At 39.0% G+C, this 17,665-nt stretch overlaps 1 protein-coding gene across 3 annotated transcripts in view; it reads left to right on the top strand.

The window, feature by feature from the left end:
• The first annotated feature begins 8,008 nt into the window (after nucleotides 1-8,008).
• Nucleotides 8,009-17,665, top strand: part of SENP6 (SUMO specific peptidase 6) — a 73,370-nt gene continuing 63,713 nt past the window's right edge. For all 3 annotated transcript variants that reach the window (XM_053938641.1, XM_053938640.1, XM_053938642.1), the window contains exon 1: nucleotides 8,009-8,213. In XM_053938641.1, the coding sequence (XP_053794616.1) occupies nucleotides 8,165-8,213 (49 nt within the window). In that variant the 5' untranslated portion in view covers nucleotides 8,009-8,164. The remainder of the gene's footprint in view (nucleotides 8,214-17,665) is intronic.

Raw genomic sequence — 17,665 nt, 5'->3', positions numbered from 1 at the left:
TTCACATTGTTTTAGCAACCATAGACCCTAGGTCAAAGTATATCTTCAAACTGATTGAAACAGTTTCAGTTTTTTATCTTTATTTTGTTTGAAAATAAAGAAAACAGTGCTTGTCATCTAGATTATTTACATACAAATTTATAAATTTACAGAGTTCCATGTATTAAAGTAAGCAAATTTAATCACAAGTTACAAGGTTTTCTCAAAAAGAAATAGAGATTAATGTCTTCATAATATTAAAAGAAACATTATCTTTCTTCTGAGCACTAAACAGTCTGAATAATATGCTTACATATGTTCACAATATGCTTGCAAGCTGATGTGAACCTCAGGCTCCTAGAAAAGACAAATAACTACTCAAGCGACTCTCCAGTTTTTTTAGCATCAAATGGACCAAACACAGCATAAACCACTCCTGCAAAAGTCTGCAGGCCACTCACATAACAGTTATGCTCGTAATAGTTAAGTTCCCCTTAGCTTTTGATGAAACCAACAGCAGTACTACTGATATTTTAATGTGAATGACTGTGTTGTTATAGGGGGCTCCAACAATTTGTGACAGCACTCACAGTGGTAGCAGCCACTCCCTGGCCCCAACTATCTCTTAGCTTCTTGGCCTCCGACTTTTAACAGCTACATCTCCTTGAAGAAGAACAGGACCTAATGGTATCCATTAAGAATAACACACCAAGAGTAACCAGATTCATCTTGTTTTTATACAGAGAGCTAATGATAAGCATTATACATGCCTGGAATGAATCAAAGACAGACACTTAATGACTGACATCGTCATTTATCAAAGAGCATAAAGACTTGGAGAATCTTTAAAGTTAAAACAAATGCTTGTGATAGGCCACTTTACAAATTGGTACAGCTTGTTAACAAATACCACAGATCTCGTAAGTCACTGTGAGTTAGAACATCCCCTCCCACTAAGATGTCCTTATACAGTATAACTTTGGGCACACAAAGGTAACTCTTAATTTCTTAATTTCTTTAACCTCCTCTGTCTCAGGGCTAATAATGCTTTACATCAATCAAAGTTCTCTACAGACTGCATCAGGGCCACACCCTACACCATGAATACTTCTTGTATCTTATTTCATAGGGGCTAATTGAGTTATAATTCTGGAGAAAACTTCATCTTGTCTGAGACTTCCAAGCACACCTTCTGCCATCTGACAATGCATGAATAACAGTATTTCATGTGGATTGGTGCTGTTAGGATATAACTTCATTAAAGAATTTAAATGACATCTTCAAAAATAGCAGTGGACATCCACATCCTACTAACAGAGGGAAATAATGTCTCAGAAGGCCATTCTCATCTTGAGGAGAAACACTGAGAAGATCAAAGCACTCTGAACTTCTACACAGATGTGAATGTCTTCTTATAGATCTCTGGGACTTGTATTCCAGTCTCCTGAGAATCACTGAAAAGCTCTGATGTCATGCTACAGCTCTGTCTATCTCCTTTGAAATAGCTGGCATGTAAGATCAATAGGGAGAGAAAGCAGGTGATACTGACTCCAGTAAGACATTAACTGTTGTGTATGACTTCTTAAAACTGAACCAGGAAAAAGGCTGGAAAAATGCACTTTCAGTGTCCTTCCCTGACAGTCTGAGAGAGGCACTTGATCTTACCCAGGTTTATCCTACACAGGTTTATCCTAGCTGTAATTCTATTATTTTCACTGTCACACCACAAGTACTGCAAACACCTAACATGGGGTTAAGGACAGGATTAGAATTAAGAGAAATTACTTAAACCAGCAAGATGATATGCAGCAAAGAAATGTAGAAAATCTGACACTATAGTTGGACAAATCAAATGAAGTAATACAAATTGAGATACAGCTGCTAGGGAACAACATTACAGAAAAGGATGGCGGATTTATACTAGGTAACAGATTGACCATGATCTATGGTTTTGTTGAAAAATATTTTAGGATATATAGAAGGAATTGCAGTATGTCGGAAGTAGGAGACAGTCATTGCACTCTATTCAGTTTTGGAGAGAGCTACATTAATACTGCATTCTGTTTTGAATGCCCCACTTTTAAATACAGACAAGTTAAAGAGACTCCGGGGGTAAATTAAAGAAGGCTGAAGGACCTGTAGAAAAGGCTGGGATACACAACAGTGATCTCACAGTATAGAGAGGTTACTAAAAAGTGCACAGTGAATTCTAACTGAAGAAGAAAGCTATTTCTAGAAAAGATTGTTTAGGTTAATATGGACATCCCCTCTCCCCCTCTTCTATCTGTTTCTATCTGTGGAGACTGAAGATCAATCTTAAACTGAGATTTTTAAGAGCATATAGTGACATTTTAAGTCATAAATCTAGGCAGAAGGACACATGAAATTATCCCTTTACCTCTTCCAAATCCTGTATTATGTGGATTCTACTACTTGCAGTATGGTTATTGTTATGTATGCTTTAACTGGCTCCACTTCCCAGATGAGACAGAGCCAGTACAGAACTTAAACCAGTACAGTGCACTGACAGAAGCACATCCATCTTCCCAGCCCAGACCTCTGAACTCCTATATACATTAAGAAAGAGGTTTCAGAAGCTCTTCTGATTAGAAGCAGAATTTACAAGGAACAAACTTGATGTCTTCACCAGCAGCATGAGCAGTAAGGGAATAAGTCATGCAAATTGAGGATGCTGTGATTTTTTTCACCTCTGCTTTCATTATGATTGCTACAACTGCATGGGTCATATTCATAGGTACAGAAATTTCACCTTTCTGTGCTTTGGAATGTATTTTTGCTTGTATGTGTGCAGAATAGTATTTGCCATTTTACCAGCCCTTGGTGTAGCTTATTTTTAGAAACATGAGTCTAATATATACAGAAGTATCCCATATGAAACAATGTAACAACTTTTGCAAAAATATTGCCTTTATTGCTTTGAGGCACAAGTATTCTTACAACTCTAGACACATAGGCATCTAATGAAACCGGCAGGGAAAAGGTGACACTCCTTAAGGGGTGTGAGCCTGCTGAAACAATATCAATTAGATATATTCTATTAATCAATTAGATATATTCTATTTATTACATGCATTTGTTTAAATAAGCTACCTCTAGTAAGAAAGTTCTTAAAGCTAATGGTGTTGACAAAGGATCTCCAAGGATATCAGCTACAAAACACTTTCTCTTTCTAATGGTGAGATCATTTTAAAGGAAGGACATCTGCAAGTTCTGCCAGCTAGCAATTAAGAACCTGTATTTCTCTCCACGTGTAATCATGAGAATGACTTCTGTACAACTTCATACAAAAGAAGTTTCAGTATCTATTCAATGTGTTTAAACATACTTTGGAAGTTGACTTTAGACATATTTCCCACTGATTTGAAAAGCAAGAGATTAGAGAGACAGTATCTTACCCTGTGCATAAATGTATATTTTGCATGCTGGATGTTTTTGGATGCCTGACATGCCTTAAGTAACGGTCTGAGTCTTGCTGTCCTTTTATTATTTATGCTTAATTTTCATTGTAATAAAAAAATCTATTATTTTATTTTTCTCACTGCATAGTCTTTGATTTTAGCATTTATTACGTAGATTTTTTTTGTTAGTAGATGAAAGAATACATTGTGGTTATGCCATACTATTTAGGATGAAAAATGAAACATTTTCTATTTTTTCTTCTTTAAATCAGTTAGAATTTCTGCTCTTATCAGAAAAATAATGAAAGAGATACATTGAAAGACAAGAAAAAAATTTATGCTGTTGCCTAATCTTGAAGTTGAAATGCAATCAAGAAATGTATTTCATCAGTCTGTAGGCAAAACCATATTTCCCTTAAACCATCACCTTAAAAATACTAGAAAGAAATTAAAGTTTATTTCAGATTAACAACATTGTTGCTACAGGAAACTTATGATAAGGTGAGTTAGATATTTTGAATATACACTGGGAAGTATATTCTCTGTATCTTAAATCTAATATTTTTCTTGAGCCTTTTATATGCTCCCCTTTTAACACTTAGAAAACTATCAACATTTTAGTCTTTTGTTAATTAAAGATAAACCTTTGCATCAAAGATTTAATGTACATTTACCTTATGGACATCACTAGGAAATAATTAAGATATAAAAGATTATCCCCTATTCTTCTGATAGAATATTTTATATTTGATTTATAACTGGCTATTTCTTCTATAGCATCATTTCATGCATATATTTGAAATCGTTCTCTTTTATAACATTTTCTTTTTCCTCATTGATCATAATTATTTTTCTATTTAAGAGATGTAAATGATGTAATGGTTCTGGACTGTGCAACAAATTCTCTAAGTTTTTTTCTCTATAAAAAATGACCTCCCAAATGTAGCCCAACCCTACAAAAAGAAATTTTTATTTCCAAAAGTAATGTCTAATGCTGTGTTGTAGATAACAATGTTGACATATGTCTCAATCACTCTTTTATATCTACAAAACTCACTTTAATGCTTAATTAGTCATTATGTTTTTTAGCCCAACACAGTTGCTTTATCTCACTGTCCAGTAAGAGAACTTGCAGATTTAAAGCAAAACTGTTTTTCTTTGAATAGTTCTAATGCAGTAATGACCAAATGCAAAAGATACCTAAATGAATAATGGCCATTTTAAATTTCAAAATGTTTACAACAGTAGCAGAAAACCTAAGAGGTATTTGTTTATTATGATAACTTTGCAACAGCACAATGTTGAGTTTTGAGGTAAGTTGGTGAGATTCAAAAAACAGGTCTCCTTCAAGGAAGGAATTAGGAAAATAGTTTAGATAAAATCTCAATGATCTTAAGCAGTTCTTAGTTAATTACTACCTACTTGACACTCTATCTTTGATTCCACAGTTAAACAAAAAAGCTTTTCCACATCCTGATGTATCACTGTAAGTCCTAGCACACAGATGAATAGTACTCTCCTCTTTGGGAACATTCCTGAAGAGCTATCTACAGTATGCCAGCTATGCTGGAATAATATGAGAGGAACCCTAAAATTAAAGCAATAACTTTAATGAAAAGAACAAGATATCGGAGTGCAAGAAATAAATCTGATTTTGCTTTGAAAATGCCAAGGAAAAAAGTTAGGCAGCAGGTCATGAGGACAGCAACAAGACAGTTACTTTTCTAAAACTGAGAACACAGACTGTGTTTCATTAATATGTTCAAGAAACAGTTCTAAGAACAACGAACACCAGTGAAAATTAACTTCACCCCAGAACACTTACTTCCTGAAAGACAGGACGGTTAATTAAGGTATTTATAATCTATTGAGAAAGTTCATGGGTTGTAAATAACAAAAAAAAATATTCAAGGTGCCTATAAATTACCTTAAACGTCTATATTCAATTTATATAGCAGTACAGAAAACAATGTAATGTACATTACCACAACAGAAGCTGTAAAACTGCGATCCCAATTCCATTTTATTCCTTAAGCAAGGAACTAGTGTTTTTAGGGAATAGCTACCCCCATTTTCTTGGCTAACCTTACAAAAACAGAGGAAACACAAAGTATCTGGAAAGAATAAAAAATACAAAGAAAAAAAAAACTTTTCAGTTTCTGTAAAGCAATTTTCAGTACTGAATCATCTAAACCACATTCATTAATAATAACTTTTTCATTGTGGGAAGAAAGAGAAAAAATAGATTTCTAAGGTGAGACAAAATTCTTCATCACTTCTTAATGCAGTAATCAGGTTTCTACCCTACAGAGTTGTACCAACAGAGCTGTGCACAGGCAAGTGTTTGTAAATTCTGGATCTTACACTCTCCTGTGACTGTTAACTACCCACAGTGGGACTGGGCAACTTCTAGGGCATGCTAAAGGCCAGGAAGCAATGACCTGATGCATGTCATCCCTGTGAACACAATTGAATTCTTCCTTCAGAGAGAAAGAACACTCAGTAAATTCTGTAAGATTTCCCTCAGCATGAAGAACACTAACTTTCTCATTGTTCATTCTGTTACATGTAGAAAATCTTCTGGTTCCAGGCAAAGTTAAGAGGATCTGAAAAGATTTTGTAAGACTTGAGTGCTCTCAGTATTGCATTCCCTCACAAAGACTTCTCAAATGAAAAAACAAACCACACTAAAGCTGAGAACAGACTACTAATAAAAATTTAATTAGTAAGAGTTTTGACTATAGTCTATCCTCTTGCATCCTTAAAGAGTTTCCAAATAAAGGAAAAAAGAACAGTGCAATGAGATGTCATTCTGGGCAGGTCTTTTCCATAAAAAAGTATATGTTAAATTCTCAATCAAAAAGTCCAAAATCAACCATCCATCTAGATTAACACTGATATCTTATTCCTTTATCCTTTCTACTTTAAAAGGGTATTTTAATCTATACTAAAACTCTGAAGCTGTATTTGATACCTTGATCAATGAATCCACTACTGTGCATTAAACACTTATTCAAATAATTCATAACTCTAAATCCTTAGTTTTTAAAAAATTGTGTAGAATTGTGTAGACCTGGATCAGTCTAGTCTCAACTGTCAATAAGAACTTGTTTTTGTGGATTAATGCTGCAACCTCAGCAGTAAATCCTCTAGCTGGACAATGCCCCTCTGAGATACAAGATGGTATTTTTGAAAATTGGATTCTCAAATTTTTTTAAGTATTAGATTTCTATTGAACAGATGATTTTCTGGTTTCACTGTAATTAGCTGGGACCAATTTCTCCTAATTGTTTCCTGTTAATCTCATTACTAATGAAACAAGGATAGTTTGTGATCTCTCTTTCAGGAAGCCTTTTTTTTTTTTTTTTTAAGGAGAGTTTGAAGACTGACATTTGTAGATTTGCCAGCAGTGTTGCAGCTTTTGGGATTCTTTCTAAGTACTTGCTAGCTCTGGTGGTGTGACGTAGCACTTGGGGAGCAGTCTGACATCTCCTGTTGTCTTCCAGACGGCATTTTGCCTCCCAATTGCGTAAAAACTGAACACTCTCAGAAGTGTTTTAAACACACTAGGTGCATTCGGGAACAAAAATACCACATACCTTGAAGACTTAAAGGAAAACAATTTTCCTCTTTCTAACCTTTAATCTTCATATGCATTAGGTGCTTTAATTTACCTAATTTAGGATTTCCGTCTACAAAAAAGTCTTTGGTTCAAGCATTTTTGGAAGCTCACTTTTCAGGGATAAGAAATGTTGGGAACCAGGAACCTCAGACATTATAATTCCCCAAATCTGCAGTAAAACTATGGGGGGGAGGGGGAGTAAATAGAATCCCAGATTGAAAAATCTGTCGAATAAAGGAGTATCTGACTTTCCCTAGCTATAGACTGCTATAAATTATCCTTTAGCTTTTAAAGGATGCATGTTTTTTTTTGTACTTCGGCTTCACGGGAAAGCTTTTTAAAATGTAAAATCATACATGCTAAAAGTCAAATGTACCTGAAGCCATGACTTGCAATTTTACTTTAGCTGGCGTGGCAACGCTGTACATTTTGCAAAACGCAACTTTCGGATTTGAATATGATCAGGCCACAGAAGATTTTAAGATTAAAAGGCATCTTTGAATCTTGTGAAGAACTTTTCCCCGAGCTTGAGCGAGGTGAGAGGCCAGCAGGCCCCAGCGCTCCGCCATGAGCTCCCGCACTCCTCTCACTTCATTCATTTTATCCGAGCCACCTCCTCGTCTCCCAAAAGCTGCTGCCTCCAGGCTGATGGAGGAGGGAGCGGGAGAGCCCGAGGTATTGCGGGGCGCAGCGCGGCCATTTTATCGTCCCGGGGCCGGGAAAGCCGGCGGTTCCCGCGGCGAGCGGGCCGCAGGTCGGGCAGGCCAGCGCCGTTCAGGGAGGAGAGGGGCGGCGGCGCGCTCCGTGCCCTCGCCCTCCCGCGCTCTCGGCGGCGCGTGCGGCGAGTCCCGGGCAGGCCCGCCCGCCCCGACGGGCGCCAACGGGCCCGGCTGCGGCCGCTCGCGGCTGCCGGCGGCGGGCGCGCTGAGGGAGGAGCGGGCGTGCTGCCGCCGCTTCCTCCTGCGCGGGGGCCGGAAGGCAGCGCGGCCCGGCAGCGGGAGAGGGCCGGGCCTCGGCAGTAGTGCCGCCGTTGCGGGTCAGCCACCCAGCCTTCCGCAGTGGGGGCGGGCAGGCCGGGGGAAGGGCCGGGCCCCGCCGCCGCGCTGGGCGATGGAGTGAGGGAGCGCTGCGCGGCAGCGGGAAGATGGCCGGTGGCGGCGGCGGCGGCTGCAGAGACAGCTTGTTTCTGGAAGGTGCGTGCAAGGCTGCGAGGAGGGAAATGTGGCCCGCGAGCTGCTTTTCCCGTCTGGCGACCACTGAAGGGGCACGGCACAAACTGGGGAGTGGGGGAGGCGGGCGTGTGAGTTCATATGGGGTGGGGGGTGGGGGTTATGGGTCCCCTTTGGGTGCGACGACAATGAGAGGTGGCTTCGTGGTGGGGGAAGGGTGGCTGCCGTGGTTAGGTCTGGTGAAAAGAGACCTGCTTTTGAGAGAGGGCTTAGTGAGGGCGATTTGGTTCATTTTTCTTTTTTCGTCCTTTCTTTCTTTTACTGTTCCGAGACGTTGGGAGTGCGGTGTTTCTTTCCTTTGTCGGGGCAGCGCCGAGAGCAGCCCGGGCTTGGTGCAGCGGCGGGACCGCGCCGTGGCTCGGCGGGCGGTGGGCTGCGGGCGGCGGGCAGGGTTAGCGCTGGGTGAGAGGGGAGGCCGGGGCTGCATTGCCCTGCCCTCAGTCCGCTCCCAGGCCCCGGCCTAGCCCGTATTCTTTGGCCCCACCATAAAATGAGTCTTCGTCTGCTCCTAAAAGGCTCCTGTAAAGGTTTGGGACTGAGTTTAATTTTGCGAGGGGGGGTAATGATATAATTATGATACGAAGGGGATGATGAACCTTATTACCTGGATTTGAAAGAAACCTTTTGCGTTTGTAAAGCTTTTTTTTTTTTTTTTTTTTTTTTTTTTTTTTTTTTTTTTGTTACACGGTTTTGGTGTCTTGAGGGTTTTTTTTGTTTGTCACTATAAAGCTTTTAATTATAATGCAAAAAGCCTCCTGAAATTGGGATATTTTTTAACTGTTGAATCTTTACTGTTTCATTGATACATCAAAAAATTTACTATTGTAGTCTTGCAAAATTGCTATATAAGCACATGTCCTGATGGCAAAGACTAGTAGTCTGGTAAATTCTGTCAAATTATCGTGATGATAACAAAGAAAAATTAATGGAATTAAGTACTCGTCCTAAGCAGAGTTTTCCAAGTCAGGGATAAGTTTAGCATGGGAGATTTGCAGTACCTGTATTGCATAGAATGTAACCTCTTGCAGATTTTCTCTTGCTGCAGGGTGTTGGATATTGGCTTTTTATTACAATATATTCTGGAATAGATGTACTGCGTGAACAAAATACTGCTTGTTGTTTTGAATAATTAATCTGGAATTTTGATGTTCAGAAACTCTGGTTAATAACAGCTGTCATGTTGCCTCCTTTACACCTTTAAAGGATTTGGTGGTGAAATGCAGACACTCCATTTTTTTCCCGAAGTCTCCACAGACTTCGGTTTGTGCAGAAAGCTAAAAGTGTCAAGGTGATGACTAGTTACTGTCTTCTGTGTGCACCTTGAGTACTTGCTGGCTGGTCAGGTGGCTAAGAGAATATGCATTTCATATGCAATATCCACAGTTCTTTTGCTTATGAATTCTCTTTCCAACAGCAGGACCAACACAGCACCAGATAGCATCTCCATTTGGAGCTTCAGTGTTCCATGATGGGTGAACTGAGTTATCAGCTGGTTTTGTGTTTCCCCATTGTTTGGGGACACGTTCATTTTAGGACTGATGATGTGATAGAAATCCTAAGAGTGCAGCCACATGTGAAGAAAATCTAGTGTAGACAGTGGTGACAAAAAATTTATGGGGGTGGCCCAAGTCCAAATGGGACAGTCATACTTGGGCAGATTTAGTAAGAGCTGGTAAAATCTGTACTGATTTGAAGCAAAGGGAAAAGGCTTTCAGATGTTATTTGATAGGTACTTATTAGGGATATTTATAGAAAAAGTACAGTCATAGAATATCTATAAATATGTTTTTATACATGAGTTTTTGGCAATCTGCAGTCTGGAAAGGTAGTGTATTAGATCAAGCTAATGATGTTAGAAACGCCATTGCCATAAGGCTAGGCAAGCCGGAGAGTGTCAGATTTGTGAAACAAGTACAGTGGGGACAAAAAAGGGGATTGAAGTGTGCAGAGTAGGAGATATGGCAACTTCTATTGCCAGATGATGATCATTGATACATGAGGCTAGAGCTGTATCTATAACTTGCCTGAGTGTGTATATTTAATGGAGTCCTTTGAAGGCTGTGTAAGCAACAACCAAAAATTGTTTACTTAATGTTTTCAGAGGTGTTTTCTCAAAGCCTGGCAAAGGGGAGGGGCGGGACTTCTCTGTCCGTTCCTGCCTTAAATGTGCACAATAGACGAAGTCTGGGTGAAATGGATGTTAGCTCTATTACCAGTTAAACTCACTCTAAGGGACACTGTGCTGGTTAAATACGTACCTTTGTGTTCGTGTATACATACATGTGCACAAACATTTCTGGTGCTGTCCTGCTTATGTTGATTATCAGTCAGACTTAAGATAAATGTACAGTTAAGTAAAATAAATTACTTTTCAGTATGACAGTTGTTCAGAATTTTAGTTTTGATTCCACGTGTCTGGTGAGATACTGCTTTTCTTTCATTTAGTGTAACAGATGTTACTGGAAAGAAATATGTCTGTCATTCTACTGTTAAAGTGCTTCCTCTTAACATTTTTATTATTCTATTCTCCAGTAAAAACAAAATGGTCTTTCTGGAAGGGTGTTCCTTGAATGATTGATTTGTTGCCTTTCTGGTAATACCATTCTTGAACATAGTGATTCATAGTGATTCATGTTTTTTGTCCAGTTTTGTGTATCTAATGTGCAAAATTTTTTATGCTGTATTAGATAGACTGTTTAATGGAAATGTGAAAAAGATCCCTAGGGCTATAATGGACTCTTTTTTAAAGCTTCATTTGTTATCATTCTGAAGCAGTGATAATAGTTGATCACATATGTGTGGATATACAGGGCCTGCATGATTATTTCACTTGAGGTGCCAGGACTGTTACAAGTGTGGAAAGTACTCTATTTTTGTTATTTAATCTAGATGCAATTGAAATTAGTAAAACTGTTCTGAATTTGCTTTTTTCAAGTGATGTTTCAAAGTTATGAGCCAAACATGCAGAAATTTGCGCTAACAAAGTATTTCTCTTACATGGGAATTCTTCCCTGATGTGGAGGAGGAGAAGTTTAGTGATTAGAAATTTGTGTCTGCAGCAGTTCTTATGTTTTTTAATTGATAGTCACATCTAAAATGTAAAGAATGGTAGGCAAACTCATTTGGAGTTAAGGCAGGAGGCATGTTAAACATGCGGGAACGGAGAGTAGTGTTGATCATTACCTTGCAGAAAAATTGCAGGAACTCTTGTTTTCGGACTCCTTCACTATTACTGAATTGCAAGGAAATTGTAATTTCTCTTTTCCAACATGAAATTTGAAATTTGCCTATATTTATGCAGTAAATAATAGGTAAACTTAAAAATATTTTCCAGAAGAAGGGAGAAATGTATTCCTTCCTATTATTTATTTCAGTCTCCTGGTGGTTACAGTAGTGATGCTGAGAACCAGTATTGAATTTTCTTTTTGAGGATCTCCTTTCTAAGGAATATTGCCAGTCCCTAGCTTTAGAGCTGTTGAGATATTTCAGTGCAGTCGTGGCAGGAATTTGCTCAACTTTCATTCCTATTTCTTGGCTACAGGTTTCGTAATAACAGTAAACAAAACTATGTGGTCTACCTGTTAGCAGCAGTAGTATAAACTTCACAGTTGTCTGCGAGAGGACTCCAGAAGACTGCTTTGTTCTTTCAGTTCACATGTAAAGAATTGTTATCACCAAAGCAAGAGTTGTATATTTTTGTATTTTTGTAAGGGTAGCTGAGATTCTGGGGTGGTACAGTGTTGCAGCGCACCATGAGCGGCATGCTGGCCGGTGAAAGCAGGGGCGCGACCGTCCCCCTGCAAGCTCTGCAATCCCAGTTATCGGCAGGTTCGGCGCAGGGACAGATGAAGACGACACGGGTAAACCAGAGAGCATTTATCGGATGGACAGGATGGAGCCCCAAGACCAGACTGGGGGGGATGAACAGGAGATTTTATGCTGTAGCTTAGGTGGAGGGGTGTGGGAACATTAACCAATGAGCCTAAGGCTGGGGAGGGGTCTAAGGTGGGACGAAAATATTGCAAACCTATTAGAGGAAATTGGGGAGTGGAATAACACAAAGTAACAAGTAGGGTGTCCACAACAAAATAGACTGGGAACACTCTGGAAGGAGCGTTTGGGACAAGGAGGATTGACAGGGAGAGTTCTGGAAAAAGGGGCAGGGATGGGGAGGATTGATAACTTGGAAGGGAGGAGGTTAAGGATGGGCTTGGGAAGATTGACAACTGGGGAGAGGAGGGATTAGGGAAGGGAACAGGGGGCAAACAAAAATTTAAAGCAAAAACACACCACAACAGTACAGAAACATGCAGCTTTTGTCTATTAGTGTAGAGTTACAGACCTACTTTTTGAAGTGTTGGTAAGCCTCTTCTCTCCTTTTGTTTCTGTTTTTAATCATACTGAGAAATCTCTGACTGGAATAAGAGAAATTAGGAGGGTAGGGTGGCATTCATATTCAGGTAGAACACTTGAAACATTTCTACCTGCCAGACATTTCTACCTGCAAGACTCTTCTCTTTATTTTTTTCTTAACAGTGAAATTTAATTATTAATTGTTGTAATTCTCTCTAATAAGTCTCTGGCACTTTGTTTGTGATCTGATGGAGACTGTGATTAGCTTGAAAATGTGGGGAAGAGTTGTTTCAGGTATCATTGATCTTCTTTGTCTATATGAACTCCTGCTTTATCCTATTGTATTCTTCTCTGGTTTACATCTGTCCCATCAATGTCCAGACAGCTTCTGTTTCTTCTGTTTTTCTTGGGAGTGTTTTTTTTTAATGAAAAAGTGTGAAGTTTGTGACTTTCATATCTTGTTTATATATCCCAGTCCTTTGACCCATTTGGATTTTTTTTTCCAGCACTGCACATGTATCTTGTTAGACTTGAAGGATGTTCAGCTGTCCTGTCCAGTGGTTTTGAGAATAGGAAACCTTCTGACTTGAGTAACAGGTTATTTTCCATGAATGAAACTCACTTGTTGAGAACTATTTCTCAACAATGTCAAATTGAAAACATTTCCTACTGTCTTTTTTCCTATATATGCCAGACTAACTTGGGTGATAGGTGGCATGAAATATTAGGAAAGACAGGGTGCTTCTTAAAGTATGTAGAAAGATACTAAAAATAAACCTAATTTATCTATTACTGCTCTATAACATATGTTGCAATAGGCTTGGGAACACATTCTAAGGTAAAAGCCTGTGTACCAGTCCTCTTCCACATCATCACCTCCTTAATTTTGAGACAGGATTCTAGGAGCCCAGGCTTGTCGTGAGCTTTCTGAAGTGTAAAGGATCTGTGCACAATTTTTTGGTTTTCATTGTGGAGGCATTTAGTATTTGGAAGTTTTTCCTAAGTAACTGCTGCTCTATAAGTTTTCTCAAAGTGGGACATAGAAGCTTCTGTGACAAGTAACTGTCTTGTTTGGGATGCCTCATCCATTATTTTCTGGCTCTTGGATTTGGTAGTAAAATGCTACTCTTTCCTCAGAAAAAGTGCAGAATTTCCAGTGGGTTTTAGTGGGAAAAAAAAAATTGTTAAATGAGGATGTTCCTAAAAGAGATCCTTACACTCTTCTTTATGTAACTATAAAGAAAAAAAGTAATAGTAATAACAAAAGTAGTAACATTAATATGTGGTGGGATAGCAAGCATTAAACCAACAGTTAGCAGATGTCATGCTTGCACAGATATGAGCGTATTGAAATATTTAATTCTTTCCCTTCTTTTATGTACAAGGATAAAACAAAATAGATTATTTATTTTAATGGTTTCAACAACAACTTTGGCTTTTATTACTGTTGTTTCTGGAAGACTGTACATGGATTTTGGTGCAGTATCAGACTTCACCTAGTCTATAGTTTTAGCTTTGTCTCATAATTGAGGAGTATCAGGTGTTTTGTGTTGTAGCAGATCCTATAATGTGAGAATAGCCACTGAACTTGCCACTTTTAAATACTGCTTTATAAGAATATGAAGGTTTTTTAGTAATTTAATAATTTTGTCTCCTTCCTTCCAGTAACAGGATCACCTATTTCCAACCCCCTGCCATAGGCAGGGACACCTTCCACTAGACCAGATTGCTCAAGGCCCCATCTAACCTAGCCTTGAACACTCCCAGAGTTGGCGCATCCACAACTCCCTTGGGCAACCTCTGCAAGTGCCTTACCACCCTCAGTGTCCTTGGCTAGTGCTTTCTTACAAGAAACAAACATGGTAGTGTAACTTTTATTTTTCCTAAATTTAAAACCCTCTTATTTACAGAGTTGTAAAGGTAAATTTTTTTTTACTTTTTTACCTAACAGGTAAAAGTACAGAAGTTCTGTGAAATTTCACTCCATTAGGCAGGGAAGTCAAAATTAGTGCCCCTGAAGCAATGGTTTCAGTGTTGCCTGGGCGTGGTTCAGTTTGCTGCTCACTGGTGTTAGTTCCTTCAGTGGCTGAGCAGTCAGAGTCAGGACAGTGAGGGCTTGGGGCACAGGACAGCTTATACCTTCATCTGTGTGTGTTGCAAAGAAAGGAGTGGAAGAGTGTGCAGGATAGCTTAAGATGCTGCAGGAGGCTGAGAAACCAAACAAAAATGGAGGTGTTGTGGTGGAGGATGTTGTAGAGATACTGGGGACAAATCTGGGTTTGGGGAAAAAGGACAAATGTAATTCTCTTAACTTGACTGTTCTGAAAGGCACTGTTCCTGTTTCCATGTTCAGCAGTCTAGCATGCTAATGCCTAATATTTTCGGGTTAAGATGACCTTAAGCTGTAATTATGTCAGAATTGGTGTCTGAATGTCATGTTAGTGGGTGCGACTCCAATTTGGAAGCAGAGCTGCATGTACTCTCCACCACCCTGGAGACTTAACCACTTTCTTGCCAGAGAGATTGAATTTGCTCTGTTCTGTCTTGCCAGGTTGGCACTTTGCCAAACTTCTGTTGCATTTGCTCATTGAAGGGTAACTAGTAGATGTAGGACAATGGCTTGGATGGGGGAGAGCATACAGCCTCTCTCTATGTGTGAGAGAAGAATAGGACGTTTCCTGTTCCATCTCTGCCTGGTGATCTGTTCAGTCAGGCTAAGGTGTTATGCATGGCTTAAACTTTGTAATAGGTATTTTAGCGTAAGAGCAGTTTTATTCTGCCCAAGGAGACACAATTATTTTAAATAGCAGGTTATCTTCTTTGAAGAATAAGGTTATGGTGAAGGCTGGAGACTGGAGGGAGTAAATTAACAGGCTGTGGTTATTTCTTGCCAGGTTGGTCAGCAGGCCTTCAAAAAGTTTTTGTTAACAGACAAAGGATGTAGGCACTGCATGAGGCAAGGAAACATTTCTGCATGTGTGTCCCAGTAATTCCTATGAAAGAAGAATTTGGAGTGAAAGACTTTGCAGTATCTTTCTTTGAGTTAATCTTGAGTGATCATAGAAAAGAGCAGTGATGATTCAAAGCTCTGTGTTAAGCCCTCCTGTTTTTTTATTTGTTTGTTTTCAGACCATAGGAGCTGGAGCAAAGTCTCCCTGCTCATATCACTGTGAGATTTTGTTGTTTGTTTATTTTTATTATAAGACTTGCCACAACAATGTTTAAGGAATGAAAAATACCAGTAATACTCTGCTGGTGAGGTAAAACATATTACTCTATGACAAGATTAATAATATGTAATCTTAGAAATTTATGTCTGTAAGAAACAGCTGCAAAATATTTATTTTATGAGCATGTTTTTATTAAATGTCATACAATTGTTTCATTTGTACTAAAATTCATTCTACTGATGTATTTTTATTAATGTCATAGGATATAATGTTGTATTTGTTTGACATGTACAATTTTTATGGCTCATTTAGCAAAATATGAGTATCCTGCTGATGACAGAATTTAATACGACAGTCTAACAGAAAGATTATTCAGGAGTCCATTAGATGAGAATTTGAACTATGCAGTGGATGTTAGGTTTCATATTTAAAATTGCCTTTGTAATTTCTGAGGCCCACTTCTAGAAACAATTACTAGAGTTTGTTGTAATTTTATTTCCACCAAGGCTTACTGTTTAAGAGACAATTTAAGGATCCTTTACAATTGGGAATAAACTTTCAAAAGTGAACTTTGGGACTACGCTGGCCCAGGTCATTGTGATTGCATGTATCTGGCCCTGGGACAGTAAAACTTCAATGGAGATTTTAGAGCTCTGCCATAAGGCAAGTGTGTTGTTAAAGTTGAATCTTTACTTGACAAATACCACAAAAAACTATCTGTCATTGATAAAGTAAAAAGTTCTTTGTCGTGTAGCAAAGCCTATTAGATGGAAAAGGCACTGCTCCTTAGGTGGAAAAAAGACTCTGTGCCCTGTGATAGAAAGAACTTACAGATCAAGGTAAGCAGGAGTTTCACATTTGCATAGAAGTGGCTGAAACTCTGGTTGCAGGATGGTCACTTAACAAGTTCGGTGTTTTACTTTAGCTGTCTTTGGAGTGCTGTTTCTTGAAAAGTAGTTTTATAACTAGGTTCAATTAGCAAGCTGGCATGTATTATTTTATTAAAAATGAGTTGATAGCGCATCTTCATTCTTGTTGCTTTTATGAGTAGTTACTGAAAAAATGTTTGTTTTTCATGGGATGTTAAAGTAATTTTTTAGCTTTTTAAAAAATAAAGCCTGCTTAGTGGATGTTGGTATACTGTGACAGAGTTATCAGTCGTCAATGCTCCTTAAACTCATTGCTGATAGGTCTGGAGAAGTTTGGTACTTCCATTACAAAGATTTCTGTCGTCTTAATGCAGTAGTCTAGTTGCATTACTTCACTCCTTGCTGCATTGATGATTGCTAATTGTAAAGGGAGTTAAAGTCCATAATGTATCTAGTCTGAGCAGAAGGCTGTTGCCTGTATTTGTGTTGAATTTCTCTGATTTTTTTTTTTTTAAGAGACATAAGGTGCGTAGATATTAACTGTACGTGGATTTGCAGAGTCATAGCAAGACCCTGTGTGTGGGGCCATGCTGTATGGCCACGCAGGGAATTGTGCCTGCAATTGAGAACACAGCCAGGCCCACTGCTGGTGCTGCTCAGCGGGACAGAGCTGCTGCCCCTCCCAAAGACAGTGTGCTCCAGCTGTGCTGCAGTCAACACTGGCACTTCACTGGCTTCATGGCAGGTTGGCTGGGAGAATTGAATCGACAGAAAACTCATCCTCGAGGTGGGGAGAAGTGTTGGTGGAGCTAGTCTATTCCTTTTCAGCCATATTAGAAATCCAGCTCAGCTGACTGCTGCCGTGTATGGATATGAAAGTTTGCTAGTGTCTCTAAGAATTGGAGAAAACTCCAGGTATTTAGCCTTTACAGAAGGGCAAATGCAAATATTTTTCTTGCCACATAGTTTAACTCTTTCATCATCCTTTCCCTACTCAAGTTTTTTCTTAAATGTGCTTTTTTCA

Source organism: Vidua chalybeata, chromosome 3 (genome assembly GCF_026979565.1).
Source record: "Vidua chalybeata isolate OUT-0048 chromosome 3, bVidCha1 merged haplotype, whole genome shotgun sequence".
Lineage (NCBI taxonomy): Eukaryota > Metazoa > Chordata > Aves > Passeriformes > Viduidae > Vidua > Vidua chalybeata.
This window is presented reverse-complemented; position numbering and strand designations above follow the sequence as displayed.